The 27,344-nt window shown below is 38.0% G+C and overlaps 1 protein-coding gene across 13 annotated transcripts in view; it reads right to left on the reverse strand.

Annotated features, from left to right (window-relative positions):
* Positions 1-21,975, reverse strand: part of RBFOX1 (RNA binding fox-1 homolog 1) — a 1,275,045-nt gene extending 1,253,070 nt beyond the window's left edge. For 2 of the 13 annotated variants that reach the window (XM_062639409.1, XM_062639410.1), the window contains exon 1: positions 21,672-21,975. In XM_062639409.1, coding sequence (XP_062495393.1) covers positions 21,672-21,905 — 234 coding nt within the window. In that variant the 5' untranslated portion in view covers positions 21,906-21,975. The remainder of the gene's footprint in view (positions 1-21,671) is intronic. The other 11 variants (XM_062639412.1, XM_062639408.1, XM_062639401.1 and 8 more) reach the window with 8 other exon arrangements.
* Positions 21,976-27,344: the final 5,369 nt, after the last annotated feature.

A 27,344-nucleotide genomic window follows, 5' to 3' on the forward strand; every position in this document is an offset into this window, starting at 1 on the left:
TCATCCAGTTATTCCCTGCCCAACTCTCCAGCCTGTCCAGGTCTCGCTGGATGGCAGCACAGCCTTCTGGCATGTCAGCCACTCCTCCCAGCTTAGCGTCATCAGCAAACTTGCCGATAGTACACTCAATTCCCTCATCTAAATCATTGATGAATATATTAAATAATACCGGTCCCAGTACTGACCCTTGAGGCACTCCACTAGTTACAGGCCTCCAACTAGACTCAGCCCCATAGACTACAACTCTCTGGCTTCTCTCCTTCAGCCAGTTCGCAGTCCACCTCACTACCTGATCATCCAGACCACACTTCCTCAATTTAGCTGTGAGGATGCTGTGGGAGACTGTGTCAAATGCTTTGCTGAAGTCAGGGTAGACCACATCCACCTCTGCCATCATCCATCCACCATGTTATTTCCTCATAAAAGGCTAAGAGATTGGTCAAACATGATTTCCCCCTGGTGAAGCCATGTTGACTTCCCCTCATAACCCTCTTATCCTTGATATGCCTTAAGATGGCACTAGGGATAAGGTGTTTCATCACTTTCCCAGGGATGGAGGTGAGGCTGACCGGTCTATAGTTACCCGGGTCCTCCTTCTTGTCCTTTTTGAAGACCGGAGTGACATTTGCTTTCCTCCAGTCCTCAGGCACCTCTCCCGTTTCCCAAGACTTGGTAAAGATGATGGAGAGCGGTCTAGCAATGACTTCCGCCAGTTCCCTCAGCACCCGCGGGTGCATCCCATCTGGACCCATGGATTTATGGATGTCCAGATTGCTCAACTGATCTCTAACCCATTCCTCATCGACTAAGGCAAACCGCTCCATCGACCTGACTTCATCTAAGGTCTCAGGGGTACAGGGCTCTTCAGGACTGCCTGCAGCAGGGTAGACAGAGACAAAGAAGGCATTCAGTAACTGCCATCTCTGTATCTTCTGTCACCAGGGCACCCATCCCGTTCATCAGTGGGCCTACATTGCCTCTGGTGTTAGTTTTGTCTGCCATGTATTTGAAAAAGCTCTTTTTGCTGTCCTTGACCCTTCTCGACAGGTTTAATTCTAAGGATGCCTTAGTCCTCCTAGCTGCCTTCCTACATCCTCTAGCAGCAGCCTTATATTCCTCCCAAGTGGCCAGCCCCTCCTTCCATGACCTGTAAACTCTCCTCTTCCACTTGAGCACACCCAGCAATTCCCTATTTATCCACGCAGGTCTCTTGGCCCTCTTCCTTGACTTCCTACGTGTCGGGATGCTCCGATCTTGAGCACGGAAAAAGCATGTCCAAGAGGAAAGTGTAACAAGGTACAACACAGCAGCCTCATGGCTACACCATCACTGGCATCATCTCAGTTTAAGTTCAAGCAGACTTCAGGGAATTAATGTTTTTCCCCAACCCCCACCTCTCCTCCCACTCCAAACAAAGCCATTTCCCATTTAACTTTAGTGTCAAATTTGACTTTCAGAAATCAGTGGGCACTCTAGCATCTTTAATCCAAAGTGAACTGGAAGCATATACCAGCTTCTTTGATCACCATTCCAAAATTGGTTTAACATCACAAGATTTACACTGACATGTCTTGTACTGGAAAGGAAAGCAGCAGAAGACAGTTAATCACAGCAGGAAAAAGCAGCAACATATAAAACAAAAATGATGCTTTAAATAGCAAAACAATCTTTAACACACACTTTTCCAAAACAAGAAATGTTTTCTTTAAAACGCACTTTATGCATCATGATAGATCAAGTAAAAGCTACATCTTTTTAGCATACTATAGTCAAAAGCCACCCTCTCCTATATTTGTAACCACAAATGTTATTTTCTGGATATACCAATTCTGGCAACGTTATTTGAATTACAGCTACAATACAGCTGAAGTTCCAGTACTTATAGGCTGGGGAAAAGATCTGAGGAAAGACATGATTTCTTTTTCTTTCCATGTATTTTTAAGAGTCACCATTAGAGTCACCTACCTCCTCAGAGCAATACAACACAGATCAGGATTTGAACTAATTCAACAGTATCATGCATTTGCTCAGCACCAGATATGTGTCCAAGAAGAAGATATCAATGCAGCAAATAAGCATCAACCAGACTACCTTGGAAAAGGGAGTTAATGCAATTTCCATCCAAGATGTTAAGATTGCTGAATTTTAAGGCATGAACAGATTAGACTTGCAATTACACCTGTTATTTCCATGAGGCAATGAACCATTTGTGACTTCTTGACATTAAATCCCTTTCAAGCCACCAATCTTTGGATTTATTTTACAACAAGTTGCAGATAGTCATCTCCAAAACATAACCTGGACTCATGCTAAGCATTTTACCCTGTCTTGCATGACGTTCTTGTCTCTAAATTGGAGACACATGGATTTGACAGATGGAACACTCAGTGGATAAGGAACTGGCCAGATGGTCACACTCAAAGACCTATGGTTAACATCTCAATGTCCAAGTGGAGGTCAGTGATAAGTGGCACTCCTCAAGGGTCAGTACTGGGACCTGCACTGTTCAACATCCTTGTGGGCAGCATTGACATTGGGACCGAGTGTGTGCTCAGCAACTTTGCCAACACCACCAAGCTATGTGGTGCCATCTGCATGCTGGAGGGAAGTACACTACATGCTGAGAACAAGTAGTTACTACTTAGAGCAATAATTCACTAATATCCTTGAAATACAGATCAGAAATCGAGTCTACTCTCTATTCCATTACCACTCGTAGCCAAGAGGAAAATCATATTACATCCTGTTTCCTTTCACCCTATGTCCTTTCATTTTTCCCTTCTTTGATGCAAAGCTGTGCAGATTTAACTCACAAGTTTAACTCACATTTCTGTCTGGCTAAGATTGCTTCAACAGAACTCTTCAGAATGTTATTTTTTCTCAAGTCTTCATCTGGACACAAAACATGCCTTCCCTGTACTTCTCAGGCCAAAAACTCTGGAAACAGCCTACTGATTAGGAAGTGGTGAATTCTGTGACATGGACTGACAAGTGATCTCTTTTTCTCTTTTCTTATATATACCCTATTACCAAGAGCATCATGACTACAGGCAGCTCTTACTCCTGCCATACTTTGGAACAAAAGACTAGTTTCACTCAAGGAAAACTGACTTTGGTATAAACTCCAAAAAGTACCCAAGTGCTTCAGTGTTTCTAAAGGCAGTCAGCGATATCAGTGGGTCATTAGCACTTACAGTTTTGGTCTAAAGATTCACTATAACTGGTTCTTGCTGTTTGCTAATGGAGACATAGCCAAAGATGAGTTTTCTCTATTTGTTATTGGTCCAGGACTCCCTGTAGCAGAACACAAGTTTCCTTTACTTATATAGGCTCAAATTTAAAGAATTAACTGACTTAGTCTGAGACAGTCCTAACAAATGTAAACTAGAACAAATACACAGAGGCTAAAACGCACCTCACTTACAGAATATTATTTGGTTAGACCCAGCAGTATTTCCACAGAAAAACTAAGCTCAGAGATGTTTCATGTCATTGAAAGAACACATATGGAAACCTTAGATAACCTGAGTTACAAAACAAGGTAAGAAAATGGTTTGTCTCTATAGTTTGCTGGCACAATGGACATTCAATACAATTTAACATTCACTTAAACATAGTCAGTAGTGCCTATTGCTGCTTCATTATTAGTTTAACATTGACTAATTAAATAACATTTAAAATGCAAGTATAGTATAAGATGGTGGTTGCTATTCATTTCGTGCAGGTCGACTACACAATTAAGTTCAGCTCCTAGATCACACTGGAGTATTACATGAGTAGCAATTACTGTTGGATCACACATCCTCTGGCACAGCACTTCAATTACATTAATTACTTGGTAGTTGCATACCAATGAGTCGAAGCAGGAGTTAAAATGAGGAAAATATATTTCCATATGTACTTTCAAATCTTCCAGTTTTTCTGTATTACAAATGCAGGATTCAGGCTTTTGCAGCACTTACTGAAACATTTACACTTATTTTCATTTAGGTATCTGTAGTCCCATGCCCTAAAATACCCTTAATTCAGACTCTAAAGTCAACAAATTCAGTGTTTGTCATCATTTAAGATGATCCATAACTGGAAAAAAAAAAAACAAACAACCCCCACAACCAAATAAAAATCCCTAGGTATTAAAGACATGCCAAATTTTGTACAGAAAAAATTAAACAAGAACCAACACCCAGAATCTGCAGTGAAATGAAATGAAACAAAAGCAGGCATACCATACACAAACTTCTAAACAGTCAGGGTGATTCACAATGAGAAAAGCATCTCAGAGAAGTGAGGGATTCTCTATCCAGTCTGAGTTTCCTGACACAAACATAAATACTGAGAGCCTTCAGATTTCATTATTTTGCCAAAGTCATTTTACTAGACTTGGGAGATTGCTGAGTACAAGTTATAGGCCTACGATATTCAGAAACTAACATTAAGTGATCAGATGTTCCCAGTTTTATACCACCTAAAAATTCTAGGGTCTTCAACTCCATGAAGACATGTCCATACCAGGATCTGTTCACATCACTGCAAAGTAGCAGCAATAAGTACAGTACAAACAAATGTGTATACTGAGAAGCACAGAGCCGAGTTCTGAGAAGAGAAATAACTCAAATTTTTGCTCAAATGAGCAATCATGTATGTACAAAATCAACAGGAATCTCTCTACCAACTGCTTTTGATTGTGCATTAGATCCAAAGTGCCCGTTATCATATAACAGCCATTTTTAATTTCTAACAAGGGGATTTTTCAGCTATCACCCCTAAATGAATATTAAATAACAGGGACCTAAACTGATTTCCCTATTCAACAGCAGAAAAAAACCCAAAGAATATTAAATTCAGAGATTTTTTTTTGCTCTTTTTGAACAGAAGTATAGTCATGTAACTCAAAGAAAAATAAATTGTGCCTCACACCAGAACATTTGCTTAATAACATGGTGAATGTCAGCGTAAGATTTCTGCTGCAATATTAAACCTGAGAAAATAAACCATAAATCTCTAAGCATTATTACTCTGATAAAACTATACACATTGAAAAATCTAAAAGCAAAGCTGGCTCACCATATGGCAGCTCCAGTAATATATATGGCCTCATTGTGCAGCCAGCCACCTTCCACTTAGTAGTGGATAATCTTAACATTCAAGGAAGATAGAACACCTGTGAGACTGAAGTTTGCATTGACAGTCTGGAAAGAGCATTTGAATCACACTAACCAGATCTACTACAAGGAAGTCTCACTACCACTGAAACTACCATTTTGAAAAATGGCTACAAGCATGTCATTTTTCAAACTAGTATTTTGATAAATTACTTCTGCTGAGAACGTTGCAGCTGCTCTCCAGCAATAAGCTCTTCTGCATTTTGCCTCCCGAGGAAGTAAACTACAGCAAAGGATATGGTTTATTTTATGAAAATGCCTATTGTTCTGCATGTAGGATTTGCCTGAATTTTCCAGATAAATAAGGCTTGAATGTTAGATCTGGTAAGCCAGTAAATTTCAGTTTATAAAACCGGGCTATTATGCTGTCTTGTAGGTAAAAAAAAAAAAAAGAATAGATTTCTCAATGATCAAAGTTGTTATTAGCCTCCAGTTATCTCTGAAAAATAGATCCAACTCTCAAGCATGTTCACTTTTGCAGTGGCTGCTGAGCAAGGATCTTAGCAAAGCAGTGATCCAAACAGGGTCAAGCATGAAGTAATTGATTTGCAATATTGTTTTCTAACAGCACAGTTTGCTAACTATATTCTACCAAGTCTATAAAGTACAAAACTATAAATTTGGCATTTTAATGTGACAAAAGCCATTAATACACGTATCTGTATGTTGTTAGACACCTGAGTAATAAAGTGGCTTCATAGACCAGCAAATATTGAAGCCAGGTGGTATTCCTATGATCATCTAATGTATAATCTAGCAATTCTTGTACCCATGAAAGCACATTACACTTCGTATTCACCTCATTTAGTCAAGCTAGTTTTAAGATGCTAATTTTAACCTGCTAGATTAACACTAAACCTGAAGATGCATTTCATCATTTTTTAAACTGTGGAGTCCTGGAAATCATCTCACCAAGAGCCTAAGTTTACTAATACACAGATACAAAAATTTCTTGATATTATTTTCCCCATACACTAAGCATAAGGACACATAATCCAAGCCAATTCCTTAGAAACACTCTGCTGCAGTTCAATATTTGCTTCACTATGCTCACAACCCTAGGAGGAAAAATTTGATCCTCTTGTGGTGTGCACAAGATGCTCTTTACTCTTCAGCAAAGTAATGAAACAGGCACCTAACTTCAAGGATGTGATTACATCCACCCTATTTTAAAGTATGTTTTCAGTACCACTGGTTTGAGTGGAACTTACACAGCACTGAAAAGCATGTGCAAGCACTTTCCAAGGCCAAATCAAAGCCTCTGTTTGAAGAAGGATAACCCCTTGTCACTGTGACCTTACAAATATGCCCTCATTTACAGAGCATAAAATTAAGCAGCATGACCATGTGGAAGAAAAAACACAAGAAAAAGCAACTTGTAAGTGTCTTTATGTTACTGTACTAGCACAGAAGCATACCCAAAAATTAGTGACAACCAGAGTGACTACAGGAATTATTTACAGTTTAAAAAATGTTAGCATTTAGTATTTCATAAGCATATGCATTCTCAGAATGGAATAAGGCATTCTCTGTGAGTGAGGTGCTGCTAGCATATTGGCAGTACCCTAGAGAAAAGTGCATACCTTACATCAGGCATGCTGCAGCAGAGAACACAGCATCCAGCTTTCACCTGTCACTGCAAACAACTTTGTGACCATCTTGCTTGAAGAAGCTGGGCAATCACAACCTAAGGAGCTGGTTTTCTTGGGTTTATCTGATTTATCCCAATTCACTTTTTTAATTAACTGCTTCCACTTAAATTTTATTCCAAGAATTGCCTTTTTAAGGTTTGTTTTTTTTTTATAGTATATACTTTTTCTGTTGATAAATGGAAGTACTGCACTTACATAGTGGATTTCTCAAAATTGTGAAGAAGTTACCCATTTTATGCCTCCGAAAAATGCTGTTACTGGGAATTATTTTTAAAAATGCTGATGGCATCTGGTTCATCACTTCACTGAGAGGTGGAGCCTTTTTTTATGAAGATGAATCCTCTGCACAGTGAGCCTATTAATGATAGCACACAGGTAGGATGCTGTCTACGAGATCAAGCACAGAACACTCAACCCCTGTTGAATGAGTTATGTCAAGATTATCTTGCTATAATAGTTCCAAGTATTAAAATTGATTTATCAAACTATCTGTATCTTTTACAAACAATGGAAAAAAGAGAATCTAGAACTTGTGCAAAAACTGTGCTTCAATCTTCAACTCAGCAAGAACAAAAATATTGCTCCAAAGACCATTCAAAATAATAACAGTAATATTTTAGCACTGGTCCTCAATACCTTCTCAAAAAAAAAAAAAAAAAAAAAAACAAAAAACCCCAAACAGAAATTATGTCAAAATTCTATAAAGTGCTTCAGTTCATCCTGCCTCAAATGTACCACAAGTTCATAAATTATAATGGAAGACAGCTGAAGGAAACTAAATGACCCACACTTACTGCCAGCAGCAGAGCATCCTGAATTTTGCTGAAATAGGGCGTGAGACACTACAATGCTCATGTGCCTGACAAGCCACAACTCAAAGAGGATACACAAAGTCATTTCTCACAATAAAGCTGGATCTGGCAATCCATTTATAACTTCCACCGATTTAAAAGAATGTTCTTTCAAGCAAGTATCAATGTTTCTAAATTCCCAGTTTTTACATCAAGGTTCTCATTAACATTTTGGTTTATTCTTGGAATTCCAGACTGCTGAAGTGATGGAATTACTTCAGATACTCAGCTTTATTAAAACTTTGTCTTTTAATTTACATTCTTGTGTAGCAGCTTACATTCCTGTTTGCAGTCTTACAGATAAATCTGTCACTAAAATATCACCCAAACAGCTTAAAATGTAGATGGTAACAGAAAATATGAATCTAAAATAACTATTTTTAAAATATGACTGAAGGCAAAGTCATGATTTGAAAAGAAGTTTACTTGCAATTTATTACTTGGAATATTGAATCCAAGAGTAGCTTTATGATAAATCCTACATATTTGTTAGAATATTTAGAGAATTTTACATATATATATATATACACACACATACAACCTTTTCTCATACTAATTGTGTAATTTCTTGCATTTCGTAATGTTAAGCTGTGTGGCATGTTTTCTAATGCTTAAGGTGACATTGGGCAGTTCAGTCCCCACAGATACAAGTGTACTTACTCCTACAGAAACTAGTTTTATTGTTTTTCTCCACAAAGTGTGTAGCCCAAAGAACATAACAGCTTCAGGATTGTTTAATTTCTTTATTCTTCGAAGTACATAGTGCTGGATACTTTCCCTTCCCTCTGCAACTCTTCAGCATTTACAATAGGTAAAATGGCTATCTCTTACCTATGAAAATACAGCAAAGTAGAAGAAAGCAAACTGACACCGATACTAAAATTATAATAAAAGCAAGCTCTACATTCAGCCTCTGTAATCACTCAAAGTGATGAAAACACATGCACCTTGCAGATGAACAGGCCATTGAGGTAAGAAAGTCAGTTCTCTGATCAGAAGCTTTCATTTCCAGTTACTGAAATCTAAGACGTGAAAGCCAAAACCTCAGAGAACTGTGCTGGCTACTGTAAACCATATATACCCTGCTAAAGAGGAAGGCAATAGGGCAGCAGAAATGCTGAAAAGAGGCAAGCAGGAGGTAAGACCTAGTCACAGGGAATCCTATGAACAGAGATTGTAAGAACAGCTTCAGAAAGGACAGCCAGGCTGAAGCATTGATTTGTTCCAGGCCAGGTTGGGCAGACCTTTGAGCAACTGGGTCTAGTGGGTGGTTTAAGCCCTGCCTGTGGCAGGGGGTTGGAACTAGATGATCATTGAGGTCCCTTCCAACCCAAACCATTCCAGGATTCCATGAGAGAAATCCCCTAATTGAAGGCAATGTCATAATAGTCTCAGCAATTTGCTTCAGAAGTTCTTCATGTTATTTTGGGATATGACCTATTTATGTACATGTATGGTACCTTTCACCATCTCTCACAGAAATAATAGAATTTTAAACAGTGTTAATGCAGATCTCTGCTGTTCCCTGTTTGAGAGGTGGGTTTGGATCCTCGCTGAAGCCACCATCCTTATGAGAAAATAAACTGATGCATGCCTTGAAGTGATGATTTCCTTCCCCAGATAACAGAAATGCAAGTACCCTAATCAAACAAAAAAAAAAAAAATCTGTTGACATACCCTACAGGTTCCACTAAACTTTGTTCCTGCTCCAGCACAGATACAATTGTTACCTAATTAAACACTGGCTTGATGAGTGACAGGTCAGGGATGAAAACATTTAAAATATTGTTTTAAAGACCACTCAACCTATGTGGCTTCTCAACTGCATCTTTCCAACTGCATGTGTCATCTGGCAAAGATCTTTGTGTAACACTTAGGTGGTTTTAAGTATCCATCAGCTCCTGCTGCTCCCTCTCCACCTGAAAGCCTAATACTAACTCTGACATTGTCATCATTTACATAGTAAACTAACCGCAAATCAGAGCAAAGATTGTGCTTCCAGGTGAGGAATGAGCAGCAGGAACAGAGGAACCATTTGGGTTTTTTTCATGCAAATACCCCATATTTAAAAAAAAAAAAAAAGTCAAGAAAAACAAACATTACAATTGGTTTAATGAAATGTTTGCGTCAGTTCTGCAGGAGGTATCAAAGCTCCTTTAATACAAGTGCACTTTTACTCTAGTCTTAGAGGGCTTAAACTTTTAGTTTGGATCATACATAAAAAAAACAGATTCTGGCTCAGGTTTTCAGAGATTTAAGAGGATTCTAATATCATCTATGGAGGTTTGCTTTCTCCTTCAGCTTAAGTGAAAACAAAATGTGTCTAGTAAATGTTATACAGAAAGCAGTCATCTCCCTCAGGCCTAAACTAAGGAAAATTAGTTACTGTTTGCAAATCAAACTCTGCTGCCGTCTTACTGAGAAATTAATTCTGAAGGTGAAATTCCCGGCCTTTGGAGGGCTACCTGGCACTGAATACAGACAATGATTATATTGGATATAACCCCAAATCACCTGCAAGCTGTAGCTTAACATATAAGCCCTTCAGAAGAAACTGGGCTTTTATTACCAACAATAATAAACACTTCACAAATTTACATAAGGCCTTTCATCAGAGAAATTCATGATGCTTTTCAAACTTTAAGTTGAACTTAATGGAGGTGTGCATGTTAAATGTTATTGTTGCCATTTATAAAATAGCTAATCCTAAAATATGAGAATTTTAACTACTTGCTTCATGTGAAACAAGTAATTCTTGTCAAATTGTGTTAAGAAAGCCACTTTTGGAGGCAGGGGGCCCTTGACTGAACCAATGTAAGTACAGCTAAAGGCAAGGAAGTTTAAACTTTTTAAAATTTAGGTGGAAAATTACCATGCAAAGGGAGAAAGCAAAACATTAGCCAGATACACAGCTGCAATTTTTCCTTGGTTTCCTAAAGAAAAATACATCTTGGGACACTAGACACTAAAGTACTGGCTTCTGCCATCCATCTACAGTGTAACATCCAGTACCAACAAGGTAAAATCAAGAAGCTCTAGGCACAACAAATGTCGCAAGTTAAATATTGTGGCGAGTACCAAATAATGCGAACATCATTAAAACCAAAGCAACGCTGTTTACACAAAGAACCTGACATTCTGCTCCAAGAGCATCAAGAGCAGTGAAGCACCTTGGGAGAGTCACAACAGTTCCTTGCACTGATTCCCTCTCTTCTTGACACTGTTGATAAAAGCAGATTATTTCCACTGTTTATTTCCCCAGAAACCTACTTCATCTCTTCAATTGGGAGGCTTTACTTCACTAAAATACAATTCCTTTGCTAGGTGAAAGCAATCAAATTCCATCAACCTGACTCCAAATCCCTTTTAAAGACCTTATTAGGTCTTTAAAATCCTCTTATTATTCAGTGGGTTTTTTTCAATTAACTGAGGAAGTGTGTAGGTATAAATCAAGTCACGGGTAATTTCTGGACAACTTAAATCTAATAGCAGCGATAAATTCTGGGCTTGTCTGAAAGAAATGCATTTCCATATGGACAAACAATGGACAAATTGTGCCTGTGATAAAAGCACAATGGGTGCTATAAAAACTGTTAAAACCATAGAAGGATGTAGCTCTGCTCAGCAGCAATGTACCAAGTTACTTTGCAGCTGTTGGTAAATGACTCTGAAATTCAAGGCAGAGCAGTACCTAAACCATTGAAATATTAACACAGGATCATCCAGCAGAATCAGCGTTCTTCAAAAATGTTGAACTTGCAAAGAGCCAGAGAGGGTGGAGATCACTTATTTCAGATGAGGAACACAGACCCTTAGGATGGAAAACAAAGTACGCCAATAGATTTATTTAGTTCATGCAAGAGAAGGCAATGACTTTATTCTCATAATGGGAGTCAGTAAGGTCTGCTGCAACAAGTATATGCAGGCTGGCATGTGCAATTGGGCAAATTCCAACTCTATTTTGTTTACAGTGAGAATAATTATCTACACCCATGAACTGAAGCCTTTAACCAAAATGGTTGTTTTTTTAAAAATTACATGGTCTTCATCAAACAGAAGTTATGGAGTTAGTACTAACTTTCAATAGAAATCGGGGTCAATTCTAGGCTTGGTATCCAAGAAGGGCCAATATATTAGTGGCCAAGAGCATACTTTTATGTAACATGTACTTACACAGAGACAATAGGAGAAAACATCATCACATAATGAAAAAATATTGTGCCTGTAAGATTTGGGAACCAACCTGCAGTGAGAGGAAAAAATTTTGTTCTGCTGCTTTTCCAAGAATCAGTCTCCTTTTCTAATCTAATGTAACAGCTTTCTCCAATGTCATTTATTTTAAGTAAAAAGTGATAAATTGCTCAAGCAGCATTCTTTCCATTTTATATAGACTCTTAATTCACAGTTTCTAACTGTAAGACTCAATGATTTTGCTCTCTGGAGACAGTGAAAAGATTAACTAAAATACATATTTCAGGTAAAAGCTCTAAAGAAATCTCTTAGCATCTCAGAACAGAGGTTACTTCACCAGTGCATTACTGCCCAGAATGTTTACTTTCCACTTAAGTTACAGCCTAAAAAACTAATATAATCTCAGTGTGGTGATAGTTCAGAATTTTACATATTAAATCCATTTATATTTTTTGTGATTAGCCATCTCGTTTTGGAAAATAGCATTCATTGAAAATGTGTTGAATACACAGTACATCTCAACTAGCAAAAGAAACATTCATACTATGACAGAAATTTATATACATCAATTCAATTAAAAAAATAAGGAACATGTGTACTTAAATAAAAAGGATGCCAAAGCCTGCATAGCCCAAGTGGAACTGGGACATACACTTCAGTAAGAGTGACAGATTTAAACACAACATAAGGCTATCAGACTGTCTCACTGCCTCTCTTCTACCCTTCTTCCAGTATAGCTCATAACCTTCTTTTCCATCATTGTCATGACAGGCAAAATGCTTGTCAGTGTATGGGTGCAGCTACAGTATATTCTTTACACAGCACAACTTTTGCGTCCTAATCACCCACAAAAATACAGTTATAGCTTACCAGGAACTGCCAAACATCACTTCTTTCTGGGACTCTAAACAGAGCTGGCTATCACATCCAGTCACCTAGTGACTTTTGGGGACTAGTATATTGAACACAATTTTTTTTTTGGACCTGCACAAAGCATGTAATTACTCTCACTGAATAGGATGGTAGAATAAAGCAACTCTGATATATTATGCTATAGAACAGTACACATTTATTGGATGAAATTCAATCTTTGCTGTTTTATTCTGCCTTGCAAGTTTTATTCTGACGTGAGTTCACTTAAGGCAATACATATTTATTTGGCATTTGCGCTAGTAAGGCTAAGCTCCAGTTAGAAGAAACCTGTTCAAGAGGAAGCACTAAATGAAATTCAGGTATCAACAAGAATATCAATAAGAAAGATGCAAGAAACTTCTTTTTTTTTTCTTAAGAAACCCACACATCATTACCAGGGTAGTATTTGACAACACATCACATTTTTGACCTTCAGATCTTGCAGAAACGGTCCATGCTATATGCAGCTTCCCACCACCTGCAGTCATTCTGACTTACAAATAAGAATTTTACACAGCTATGAGCTTACGCATTATTTGAAAATCTCATTTTAGAGAAACCTTCCAAATACCATATTATTAAAATCCCTAATTAGGTTCAGAGTAAGGAGACTGAAGAGATAGCACTGCTTCCATAAACCAAGCATTTACCACACTATTCATAGACATTAACAATCTCCTTACTATCAAAGGTAACCAATACCACCAAAATAATTACAGGAGCTGGGGAATTACACAGCCCTTTAAGTGTATGCTATTAACAACTGAGCTTACGCTATCTTTGTCCAACTATTCAAGGTCACTCTGACCTTGTGAAAACATACAGCCCTTTAAGTTTATGCCAATGATGGCTGATTCTTTTGTGTCCCTGCTCAATTATTAAAGGCTGTTATGACTCTGCATAATTCCTGCTAGCCATCAGGCAACACCACCGAGGAAGTAACACACCACAGCTACTCAACGTTGTTCTCTGGCAGTCTTTACTTTCTTGTTAAATGAAGAATAACTAAAGGTTTCAGATGTTAACCCCAAGTAACAGGTTGAGTATAACCGAGACCTGGAACTAAAGCAGTTGGAGCATTTCAGATAATGACTTGCTATATAACCTTGGACAAGCACAGGCTTCTCTTTCCCTCACCTTTAGTTTGGCTGTCCAGTTACCAACTACTTAAAGAATAATATTTTTCTTTAAATAAAGGACCAGAGTTGTGTTACTTGCTAGGGATCCTAAGTGATCAGTAATACACAGTAAATTTTGAATCACAATGATGCACAACACAGTCTACATTTCCTTGCAGGCACCTGAGATAGCAAAACAAACATTCACATTAATATCAGACAAAACTCCATGTAAAGTTTAGTCAAATACAGCTGAAGTACATTATATTGTAAGCATGTGGAAAGAAAATAGCAGGTAAAAGACAGAATTATAAGAATTTTTGTGCTTAGGAAATTTTCTTCACTTTAAACAAGTTTTGCTTTTAGGACTAGAATGAAAGTATCCTTTCCAAGGACTCCAGCTACCAACATGTCCTCTCCCGCCACTTCTCATTGATTTGTGAATCTTAGATGGACCTTTATTAATTAAATCTCAGTACAACTAATTGAGAATTACTTCATTATCTACCACTTACCATCAATGACATTAGGTTAAGTTACTCAACTGTTGCATTTTCCTACACCAAGCTATTAGAAGATTGCTTCACAACTGTTGAAAGAGTTAAGTTCATTTTAATAATAGCTTAAGATGCCAAAAGGAAAGAGTTCAGGACACAAGACAACTATTAAAAGTAAATGTTCTGTATTTTTAATTTAAAATATAAATTTCTTCCCAGGGCAGTCAGGACTATGTATAATTCCTTGGGCTGTTTAAGAACTGCACAGCAGACAAAGCATTAGAACACATTAAGTGCATTCTCCAAGGAGAAACTAAATGGGTGGCAGTGCATCAGGTAGTAGTCTAGTTTAATGGAACAAAACAGGCAACTTTAGTAATAATGCACTCACAAATTAGTCTGAACATTGAGTATGCCACAGGAAAGGGAAATCTGGTGAAGCACCAGTCTGCTTCCATTTTCAATTTTCACACTGCTCCCATGGCATGTTTGCCGACATTGCAATCCAGACTAATGACTAAGACTGCAAGCATTAAAAAAACCCAAGCACCCAGTAAGTAAATAATTTTTCAATTTCTCAGTCATAGAGACTTGAATAATATTTTTTATAATGACTACAATTTATTCAATGTGCACTAACCTATAGTGGGTTACAGAAAGACTGCACCAAGTAAGAGCAATGCATATGTACCTTAATTTCACATCTCCACTAATTCAACTGCATAGACCAGAAATGTTGTCTTTCACACCTCAAAGATTTTTGGATTTCAATTACAACTAGTATTCCAGTTACTCTACAAACATCAATATTAGGTAATTGATTATTCAAACTGAGACAAATGCTTCATGCATATTCCTTACCAATGAAATGAAACTTCCAATGGGTAAATACAAAGGGCTTATGCTACTCTTGGCTGCAATTGCATATTAAAAATAGGCAGCCACTCACTGAATAAAATTTAATTTCCCCCATGTAAAAACAATCAGGCAATCCATATGCAGTCCTCAGTTTTGTACACTTACCCCCTGCCATCTAGTGTTCTGCCCCAATAACTACAGTAAAAATGTTAAAATGAGGTCAACCATAAGGGTCTATTTCTGCTGCCTTTAGCTTAGTCAATTCCTTACTTGCAGTTATTCCTGCTCAAATCCCAGAGACACTGTTTACATACATGGGCATTAACCAGCAGAAGGTTAATAGGGAGATAAATCAGTTTCACGGAAAACATTTTCCATTGACTTGTTCTTGGACATGGAATCAAGTCCAAACCAATTTTTGAAGATCATTTATTCACATCTTTCTACAAAAGGCTCCCTTACTAGCATTTATATTAGTAAATATTCCTGTGGAAGTTAACTCCAGCAGCTTACATCAATACAACCATTCACTTCTTCTAGAGAATTATTATCTCCTTTCCATTTCTAAAGACTAATAATAATGTCAATGTCCTGGATCACATAATTTGATTGTGTTCTGAATCAAAGCAACAAAAACATTAATTCCAGTATACTGCAATTTTTGACTAACAAGTTAATCCTTAAGCTAGCCTCTGATTAGGTAACCAGAGCCAAAAATAGGCAAGAGAGGAAAGGCAGTCTACTTCATACAACATGTTACAAATGTCATGCTGTTCAAAATGTTACAAATCTAGAGTGCCCTCTTAGAAGAAGTCTATTCCCTTCCATAACCTCTGAGGACAAAAGAATTTCAATGGATTTAAACATTATTACAAGGAGGAGGGAAAAAACCTAAACCACAGCCTTGACAGTAAAATGGCTCGATCTGCTTAGGATTTACAGGAAAAATCAGCACCTTCAATTCAACTCTCAATTCAGTACGGACTCACCAATTGAGGTTCTCCTCTCTAAACATGATCCCCCTTCAAAGTAATATCCATAAATATCACCAAGAGCACAAAGCCATGCACACACAAACAAGTTCTCTTAATAAACCAACTGGAAGGAGCAAATAAATTTTCTAAACAAAACACCTGTATGAGTAATGGCATTAACACAGTGTAAATTCTGTGGCAATGCACAGAAACAAACAATGCAAACAAACTGTCAGGCTTCAGATCCACTTCTTAGATTTGACTCTATGCTGATGTATATATTTCATAAAAAAGAAATTACTGAGGCAAAACACTACTTTTCACATAACCTGAACTAAACATAAAAGATAGTAAATGTGCATTTCGTTTACCTATATTAACACCATTCTCATATTCAATGCCTCCTTGTATCTTTGCTACTTCAGTACTTGCATGACAGCAGCTCACAGTGCTAAAGTTACATAAAGCTTCTGCCCAAAGCCAGATGCAGGGCTAAGCTCCTATATCCTCACCTGGTCTTTATAGAATTTTTGATTTGATATCGTGAATCCAGACCTACTCCTCACATGAGGGAATTTCATCTTGAACTGAACATTAGGACTTTTAAGGTCTAAGCTTCCTCTCCTCCTGAGAACTAGCCTCTTAAATGATCAGCTTTCCAAGGTGGATTTTTTCAACTTTCTAAGCTGTGTTCTTCTACAGTTTGGGAATAGTGGTACACAGCACAGAGCTAAAGCAAAGTGCTTCCATCAGATTGGCCCAATACAAGTTTAACATGAAGCAGCAGTATATGTTACAGAACAGTGAAAGAGGGAAACTTGTCTTATCCCTAACCATAGCCCAGCCACACCAGGTGTCCAGGATCTAGACAGCACCTGATAGTGCTACTGTGAACAGAAAAAAAAGGCCTTACAGCAACTGGAGAGAATCTTTATTCCAAACATCTCATGCACACAGTGATGAGCATAAGAATAGCATGCCAAACATTTAATCAGACATGAAAGGTAGTTTCCCCATAGAATTACAGAATCATTAGGGCCGAAAGAAACCTCTGGAGATTATCTAGTCCAACCCTCAATTTCAACTGACCCAAAATTCTCAACAAATTGGTACCTGCTTTTAAAGATTAAGTCTTTTTAAGGAGCAGATCTTCCAGCACTTGACAAAAAAGTAACAAGGCTCAATTTGTTCTGTATGCAGAGATGCGAACATCACACAGCCTGCCACATCTTCCATCCTAACCTGATAACATCCGATATTTAGAAGGCTGGATTTGTCACATGCTATAAGTTTAGTGTAGCCAATTCTTCAGCAAAATCAGTTTTCTCCTCCTACAAAGGTATTAAAGAATAAGTTTTCATATACTCTTCTCACTTTCATTTACAATATGACAGTACCACTAAAGACATTACTTTTGACATTAACAAAAAGTTGCAAATTTTCCTCATTGTACTTCTACACTTTCCTCTTATCTTCACAAAGGCAAAGGCTATTTTTGTAAACATCTGAAACAGTGCTTTAATTCCCAAATGCATTAAGTCTTTCTGAAAGTTGTTTAAAAGGATAAAAGTTCAAGCTCTCTCCTACACATTCCTGCACAGGTGACATCACATACAAAAACACAGTTAAAACCACTATGAACCACTAGAGAGATCAAACCCAGGAATTTGGTCTTGTTCTATAAATTTTGCACAAATACTTAGAGGAAAAGAAGTTTGTTTTTTAACAGAGCAGGCATTATGAATACATAGATATCTTCACATCAAAAGGGGGGATTTAGATTAGATAGGATTAAATTAGATTTAGGAAAAAATTCTTCACTGTGAGGGTAATGAGGCACAAGCATATATTACCCAGAGAAGCTGTGGCTGCTCCATCCTTGGAAGTGTTCAAGGCCAGGTTGGATGGGACTTTGAGCAACCTAGTCTGGCACAAGGTATCCCTGCCTGTTGTAGGGAGTTGAAACTAGATGAGCTTTAACATCCCTTCCAAAACAGACCAGTCTGTGATTTTATGAAAATCCACCTGGCCAGACCGACTAACAGTCAGGTAAAGAGACCATACAAGACTGTATCCTGTAAGTAAAAGGATTCCAAGGATACACATTCTTAATGACCATAACTCATGGATAACTCATATAAGCTAGTCCTTGGGAGAACATGTCTATCAGCCTAGGAAAAAAATTACTTGCATGCTCACTTTTCACATGCTTTTTATTTCAGTAAATACTATTTTATACTGAATTAGTAATTTCCATTATGTGCTGGAGAACCTGCAGGGTGACAAATGACCACAGAACATTCTGTAACTGATAGTTACGGTCATCCTCCAGGCATACAAAAGGTAGATGGAATTCTACAGAGACCCTAGTTAAATACTTTTATCCAAACTTTTGATAAAAAGGGTGACTCACCAGCTCTTCCAAATGCTAATTCTGCACCATCTGGATCAAATGAGAAATTTCTCAAGTTGAACCTTACTACAAAGACTGCATTCCATTTCATTTGAACCAAATACTTCATTCTGATGATATGCCAAAAAGAAACATTAGAGGGAAAAATAATATGGGCTTAGACTATGTGATTCATACCTGCTGTGAGCAGTTTCCTTACTATAAATATAAGAGGAAGGCAAGAAGCAAATTATTTTAATAGATGTCTAAATTAACAACTACAGTTTTACCCCAGGTTACTACATTAACTAGATACTAGTAGTAAGTGAAGGAATCATTCCAGATACCACTGCAAACTAGTTACTGGCAAAAGCAGCCCTTCATTCCCATGGCAAACAAAGCAGCTCTGTCCAGTGAAGCCAGCAGCAGAAACATCCTTCTGTGACCAACTTCTGCACAGCAGCAGCTACTGTTATAAATACACAATGCCAAGTAAATTCCCAGAAGTATTCTGCATCATTTCACAAGCATGAAATATAGATGGTGTTTGCATTCTCTCATTATACAAGATTCCATAATAAGTGAAGTGACGAGTTAGAGCAGATGACCTAGGTAGATCTCTTTCTTCTAAACCTAAGAATGAATGCTGAATCAGGCACATAGCAGTGGTATAAATAAAGAAATAACACACTTACGGTGCTGATTTTTTATTACTAGTCCAAAAATGAGTCAAAGCCTATACATTTTTTTAATATCCTTCTTTAAAATAGAAGACATAATGGACTATTAGGAAATGTTCTTCCAGTGCATGCATTGATTACCCATACCACTATGCCTATTAAAATATTCTTCTAAGCACAGAAATGAAGTCATTCCAGTGTTTCCTAAGGGCACACAGTCCATCTTTTCCAGCAGCTTGCTCTCGACAAAGTGACAGACACTTAACAGTGATTGTTGAACAAGGGTTTTTTATTGGTTTTAGAAGGAGTTCTATGTTAACAGAATTTCAAATGTAACATAATTTATTTCTAATAATGTCTCCAATTCAGTGACACTGCTTTAAATGGGAAGGGGAAACATTACTGGAACTTTATGCAAAATGTAGTGCAACATCCCAATCAAGAGTCTATCGAAGTGAGTGGAAAGAATAACCTCAGTGATCTTCAATGAATTTTGAATCAAACTCAGTTTAAGAATTGCTATAAGAAATGCCATTTATCATAAAAGCATTTATGAATATTCTGGGAGAGGCAAACAGTGAAATAATTGCTCATTATCCCATTCGGTTTGTTAATAAAAAAAAAAGAAAAAGAAAAAAATGGGTATTCATCACAAGAGAACTTCTTGTAGTGGTAGATGAGTGGTAGAACAATAAGAGCAAACCAAGCCCTACAAATGGGGCAGTGCCCAGTGATTTAGGTACGCATCATTCTAGTATATTCTACATTCTAAAACTGATCTCGCAAAAGAGAAAATAATCCTAATCAATTGAGGCTCTTTTTCAATAACTGCCTAAGTAAATATATAGTAACATGCACTAGCAAAAAGGCACTGACATAACCTGTAGTGGTAGTCAGGGATATTTATCCTGAAATGGAATGGATTTAAAGCCTTTACTTTTAGGGAAAAAGTAAAATCAATCCAAACAAACAAAAACTAAACCAGACAAAAGCAGGGTTATGATCTGACCAACTAACTTGCTCATTTATTGTATAGCTTAAATCAGGAGGGAGAAGAGTCTTTGTAGCAGAACTAGTATCAGAACAAGAGCACTACTTTGATGCCCAAGAGTTAAAAAGAGTGTGCCTTCATAAGCTTTTGAAGCCCAAAATGCAGACTTAGAACAAAATGCAATTACATGCAGTTACATGGACTGATTAAAAAAATACTTTTACTTGTATAAGCTGACACCTTAAACATTTCCTGACTCTCGTGAGTCAGGAAAACTGTTGCATTTAGAGATGATGCATCAGAGATGACCTTCTGACAGAGTGAACTGAGTAAATTAACCTTTCAGATTATTTGAAAAATGTAAATCCTACTGAAATTTGGAGCATATACTTGCCTCCTTATTTGGAGAGGAATTTTTTAATTCAGGATATTAATCCCAGAAAAGAAAGAAAAATATGTATTTTGGAAAACTTCTAGATAAAATACGTATGCTAAAATTTCCAGCAGCTCTTATGTAAATTGCACAAGCTATACTCTCACCTTATGACCACTCAAACAAGAAATATGTACACACAAGACACTGTTCCCCCTCCACTTCTGATTGAGGGAAGCAGCCAGTATGCGTCCAGAAAAGTACCTGGCCGAAACAGCACCACAGAAGGAAAAGCTTCAACTGGGTGAGAACCCATATGTTCACCCCCTCTCCTCCCCAGTTTTCTGCTAAGCTTCAGAAACCTGCTGACAGGCACAGCAGCTGAGCTAAACAACTAGTCAAGAAACACTGACAAAGTTAAACCTCATACAAAGATCTGGTAAAAGTATATTCCTATAGACAGCTGTTCAGCAGCTCTTTTTTGCTACATCTCAACAGATAAGATTTGCTCTGTCACCAGATGAGATCTCTAACCACCAACTCTCCTCTTCCCTGCAGGCTCTACCCTCACCCCCAGCTGTAAAATTGTATTCCACAACATAAATGCACTTGAAAGTCTGAATGGACTGATAAACAATCCACGATGTCCAATTCAGTGTAACAACCATTACCCAATATAAGGAGCTGAAAAACAAGCTTCAGCAATTAATATTCCTTCTGACCTCACCCCCCCCCCCAAAAGAAAAAGATAAAAGAATCACTTCTGACATACACATTTTGCAAGCAGCTAACAGTGAGAGCCAGATTAAAATACACACTCCTGCACTAAAAAGCATGTAGCCAAAATAAGAAACTAAAGAGTAACATTCTTATAATCTCAGTGAGATGGGACACTTGATCATATTTGTCTTGCACTTCTTGATGCCAGATTAACAACTTCAGGGTGACAAATAATTTCAAAGGCAAACTCATGGCCCTTCCCCCTTTCCCAGCTTGGAGCCACTAAAGATCCTCACTTACACTTTTGCCTTCACCACCTCCTTCAGGCACAGGCTCTTCTCTGCCTAAACAAGGCATTGTTTCTTCTTCTGCTGCTGCTGCTGTTCCTCTGTCCTTCCCAATGTTTCCTCCTTCATTCGCCAGCTTCAACCTCTTCTCCTCAGGCTGAGAATCATCCACGTCTTCCCTTCTCATCTTGCCATCCCTGCCTCGTTGCTTCACCACGTCTTCTGGGCTGCCACAGGAATTTGACATTTTTAAACTGTTATGGACTTTTGCTAAAGATTGATGAAGCTGCCTTTTTGAAAGGGATTTAGCTTCTGAGAGCTCCGATGTGCTCTCGCTCCTCTTAAAAATTTCAGTGGTGTTTCGAAGCCTTTGCAGGAACTGCACATAGCACTTTTGTTTCTCTGCCGCCCTCTCCTGATCACTGGGTAGCACTGTGCCCGAGGACAGCTTCCAGTGCACGGCTACGCGCAAGCTTCTTTCTGTACTCCATCCTCTGCACCTAACAAAAAGTAATAACTTTTCCCATAGTGATTGTATGCACAATCCTACTGCTTACGTTACCAAAACCCTTGTATTCCTGTTCTAACTGATCCAGAGTAATTGCTTTTCCTTAAAGCACAAAATATTTTCTGCACCTTCTTTAAATCCAAATTTACCTCTGCCCGAGGGACACAGTGGATTTTTTTGGTTATTATACTGTTACTGATGCCAAGAATGATTACCTATTAAAAGGTAAAGATTGCTTTAGTTCCAAATAGCTTCTTTCAAAATTATTTCATTATAGTTTTTTCTTTTAAAGGGTGTCATTACTTCATGAACTACCATTGTATCTTCTAAATCCACATTCCACATTATCACATCAGTTTTGCACAATGTGCTCTGGTCCCACAGCTGCAGGAATGAGATTAAAATGAGATTAGAACAATCCAATATGACCTTTTGAGATCCTTCCTGCTCTCAGCCAATTTATAAAAATCACCACCGCATATCAAAGGACTGGTGTAACATCTGGGCTTTAAGAAAAAAGTAACCTACTGCTATCACATACAGACTACAATATGCTGCTTTACCTCATTTTTTCCAATGATTTTTCAAGATGAGGAATGTCACAATTAAATACCTTCAGCAGGCCAACCACAAGCTGAGGTAGAAGAACATGGTTCTGAAGCTGGCTAACCAAACAAACAAGCTATTGAAGAACATTTTTCTACAATGGAAGGCAATATAAAGTAGAGTTAAAAAAAGGTTGTATTTCTGTTTTCTCCTGCTTAAGGGCTTGTAGGTTTAACTGAGGTTCATAATAATCTGTAGAGTGAAGTAAATCCCTAAGAAGCCCTCCGCAAATATCTAGATATGCTCCAGTCAAGGGCTTAGGAGTAGGCTTCAGAAGTGGTGACCACTCAATTGTGGACAAATGAATACCATCAAACTGCCCGGTATTTCCAGTGTTCAACAAAGTATGACTTCCAAGGGCATTCCTCACCTTTCCCTCTGGCTTGGAGCTCTTTCAAGAGTTCTGCAACTGTTCAGATCTCCCCCACACTGGAAGGTGCAGCTCTACACAGGAGCGGTCAAACTGCAAAAGCCTGAAGCTTTCTTTTTTTTCTCTTTCACCATTCGCACCTGCTTTTTCCATTACGCTTGTCCCACCACATCCTTTAATCCTGTTTTCTATTTCCATTTAGTTTACCATTTCTACATACTCCCCAGCCTTACTGAAACTAAAATGTCAGCTTAACTATTATACTATTCAGGCAGATAGCAGTAAATTGCATCAATTTTGCTTGGATCAGTTCTCCATCCAAAAGCTTTGATTTCACTGAATCCAAGTGCTTTGCAAGAACTTGCCAGTTCTACCAGTATTTTATTCATTTTTGAAGCAGAACCAGGCAGCCACACAGGCAGGACCATTCCAGCCACATTCCTGCCAGTGTGCTTGCCAGGCAGCTGCCTGGCTCCTTGCACACTTCTGTCTCCAAGCTGTCTCAATCATAGGCAGAGTCCGCTTCTTCCAAATTAAAACATAAAATATCCAGTTCCTTGTTTCTACAGCATAGCTTCTGGTTTTGAAGCAATTAAAATTTACAGAGACAGATACTCTATTTTTATTTCTAATTAAAACCAAATATTTTTTTAAATGTCAACATTTTCAAAATGTCAACATTTTCATGCAAAGAAAAGGAGAAATGATGAGACAACAAGTGAATTCTCTGTTGGTATTCAGGGAAGAGAGACTGACCAGGCCTTTGCTTCCTGTTACTTAGCACGCAAATACTGCATGGCAAGAATAATTAGTAATCATATTTTATGTTTCTACAGCATGTTGAACTAAAAGGATCCCTGATATAAGTCAGCTCTGCAATACATTAGAGTATCCTGAAAGTTTGTTGGAGCTCCAGGCTTTATGCATGGAGCTCACTTCAGCAACATGGTCTAAATCTTTCAGATCATTATAAACTTCCTAAGAGGGTAAAGCAATCAACCTGAGGGAGAAGAGTCAGTGCTACAGACATACCTAGCTGCCTTCATTACTCTGTACCGCTGCATCTCCTGCTTTACATCAGCCTATTTACTGTTCCACTTTCCAATTTGACCAGCTAGCACCCTGGCCATATTCACTCTCTTCCCTTCTTTCAAGAGAAGTCACTTTACATCTAATAAGCATCTTTAGATTCCAAGTCTCATGTTGGTTCCTCACAAAACCCTTTACAAAACTGATCATGAGCCAAAGAGAGCAATTAGCACAACTCAATAAAATCTAAGAGACCATTAACAAAGAAGGTATGCCAAACTGAGTAACAAAGTGCTTTGCGCCCTTGGGAGATTTCGCACAAGCTGCTTTCAAGACATTTCTGCTTGGAATCACTGCCAAAATAAGCAAAAATATCAACAACAAAACAGAATAGCCAGACTTCCACAGGGATCATATGCCATATCATTCACAGCAGTCAGTCCAACTCTACTATCTCTTTCTGGACTGTAAGGCATGTTAAGTACAACAAGTACATTGAGCATCCTATAGCACTGTACTGAGACACCAGTGCCCCAGCTGAGGGAGAGAGAAACACATTCTGGATGCAGGTTGTCAAAAAATAACTCTAAAATTCCATTGCATCTTTGTTTCTCCCTTGTTTACTTTCTCACAGGGGTGTCCACTCTTAACATCAAACAAAATATAAGATCAATGCTTACCTAGAACCAAACGGGGAGCAGCAGCTTGGAGGAACATGAGAGATAGCAGCTAGAGTTCTATTTAGGTTATGCTCTGGATATCCGTGCACATGTTTGCATGGTCTACGATACTGGCAAAGAAACTTGCACTTCTCTGTCTCCACCTTTCATTCAACAGCAAAATACACTATGCTATGAGGCAGCTGAAGGCATGACAGAACTGTGCTGTCTCCTGCTGCGAAGCCTGGACTCCACCAAGCACCACAGGATTTGGATGCAAGTAACCAAGGGGTTTGGGCAGAGGTAAAAAGAGAAAAAAACCCTGCTGACTGAGTCTCATCACACTCAGATGTAAAGAAGATTTATTTTACGACATCCACTTTACAAATAAGCAACTGAAATACCAGGAATAGTTGTTTCAGTTCAGGGGGTGAACTTCATCTCCTGTAGAATGCCAGGTTTCTACAGGATGTGTCATTTTCATCCTACTTAATCTCTCAGAGCTCAAATGTGGCAAAGATCCCTTTGTTGAACTCTTCTAGAAAAACAGTGAATTTTGGGTTTCAAGGACAGCTCAGCCAAGAGATTATATTTTCACCTAACTGTACTCCCCATGAAAGCAGGCAGATTCAGTCTAAGCAGCATTGGACAATTCCAAAGTGATTCTGCAATTCAGCTCAATCAGTTTACAACTACCATGACGTAGAAGTTTGGAATATTCACAGATTTCAGTGTCTTAGTGAGTAAAATGATGGATGTTACCTCAGAATGACATTTATATCAGAGCACTAGAATGTTTAATGGAATACTTGTTGCATTCCTTCAGCTCACCCTCACTTGCAAGCCAATATAAGACTAATATTCTGATTTAAAGCCCTCTAATGTATGCTTTCTTTTCAGTGAAAACACAGGCTCTGTAAGCCTATTCATGTTCCAAGAGAACATAAAATGCCAGTCCTGCCAATGAAAGGCAATATAATCATCAGTAAAAGCTCAGATCTCTTTTCATATGTACTCTGATAAAGGAAATGAAAAACAACAACAGACAACTTACCCACTTATACAATTCCATTGATGGGAGGAGAATGGAACTGTACATTTACCTTGATCAGGTAATTTGGCACATCTTACCACCACAATGAAGACAAGTTATTTTTTTAATAAGTTTGAAAATGAACCAATAATTATGGAAAATTAATTTTTCATTTATTGTGCTGTTGCTTCCAAATTATCCTCCCCATCTCATCCTTGTAATTACTTCTAAAAGCTTATAAATATTTTATTCTTTATTATTATGTTCACTGAGAAACATAAGAGGCACTGATTCCATTGTTTGTAGCACACAGTTTATAGCTTCAGGTTTTCCTATACACTTTCTCTGGTCTGTACTAGAAGCAGAGAGAGAAATAATCTTTTTACGTAGTGGCTTCTGTATATTTCACATGCCCTCATATAAACCAGAGTGATATCTTTGTCTAGAACTGTTGAGACATTTGAGTTTCTAGGGGCACGATTCCAAACCTTCGCATACTGGAACAGGCTGTAGGTATTTGCAAAGGCCTCTATAGCTTTCACGAATGCTTTGGAACTAGATTCATGCCAAATATGGCAACTTCAAAACAGCCCCTTGCAGATGACATGTAATAGGTCAGATCTGGCAAAAGATAGAACTGTAGAAATCACAAAATCATAGAATGGTTAGAGTTGGAAAGGCCAGTGTTTGCGCCCTCAAGTTTCTCTTGAAAGCCACAAGTTGCATTCTGCGCAGGGTAACGTATGAATTTAAATTCCCACTGCAACCATACCTAATTGATGACAAGACAATGTTCTACCTTCAGGATCATTATGCAAGACAAGCACAGCTATGGCTGATATACACATGCACATTTTAATCCACTTTACAAAACTCCTTTCTTAAATCAAAGGGGATTAGAAACAAAGACACTTTGTTTCTACAGTTCAACAAATTCAAGTCAAACCAAAAATTGTACTTACCATTAAACACAGTTATTAAGACAATTCTTCCCTTTGTTGACCCAGTACTTTTCTTGCTACAAAACCATTATACGTGTGGGAGTTATCTCTCCATTATCCTTACCATGCCACAGACTCTGCAGGTAGAGAGCGGACATGAAATCTCTCATTAGAAAGTAGATTATTCCTGTATAGTTTTCTGTAGCACTTTGAAATCCTTAACTAAACATCTTGCCTATCACTAGTCAGCACTATGGACTTTAATTAAACAATGTTTAACATCCAAGTCCTGAGCATCGCATTATTAATAACCTTGAGCCTTTAATAAGAGTAGAGAATCTAAGCATTCAGCTGGAAGAGCTGGTTTGTTTTAATGTCACTAATCTGCCTATAGGACAGAATATGGTATTTAATTGAACAATAGCATTAATTTTTAACCAAAGCAATTACTGTTTTTCCTGTGGCTACATAAGGCATACAAGATGTATTGTATGATTCACCCCCATCCTTCACATCAGTCTCAGCACACCCAAACCTATT

This window comes from Pezoporus occidentalis, unplaced genomic scaffold (assembly GCF_034315485.1).
Source record: "Pezoporus occidentalis ecotype Australia unplaced genomic scaffold, CSIRO_AGI_Poc_V1 ctg60, whole genome shotgun sequence".
NCBI lineage: Eukaryota > Metazoa > Chordata > Aves > Psittaciformes > Psittacidae > Pezoporus > Pezoporus occidentalis.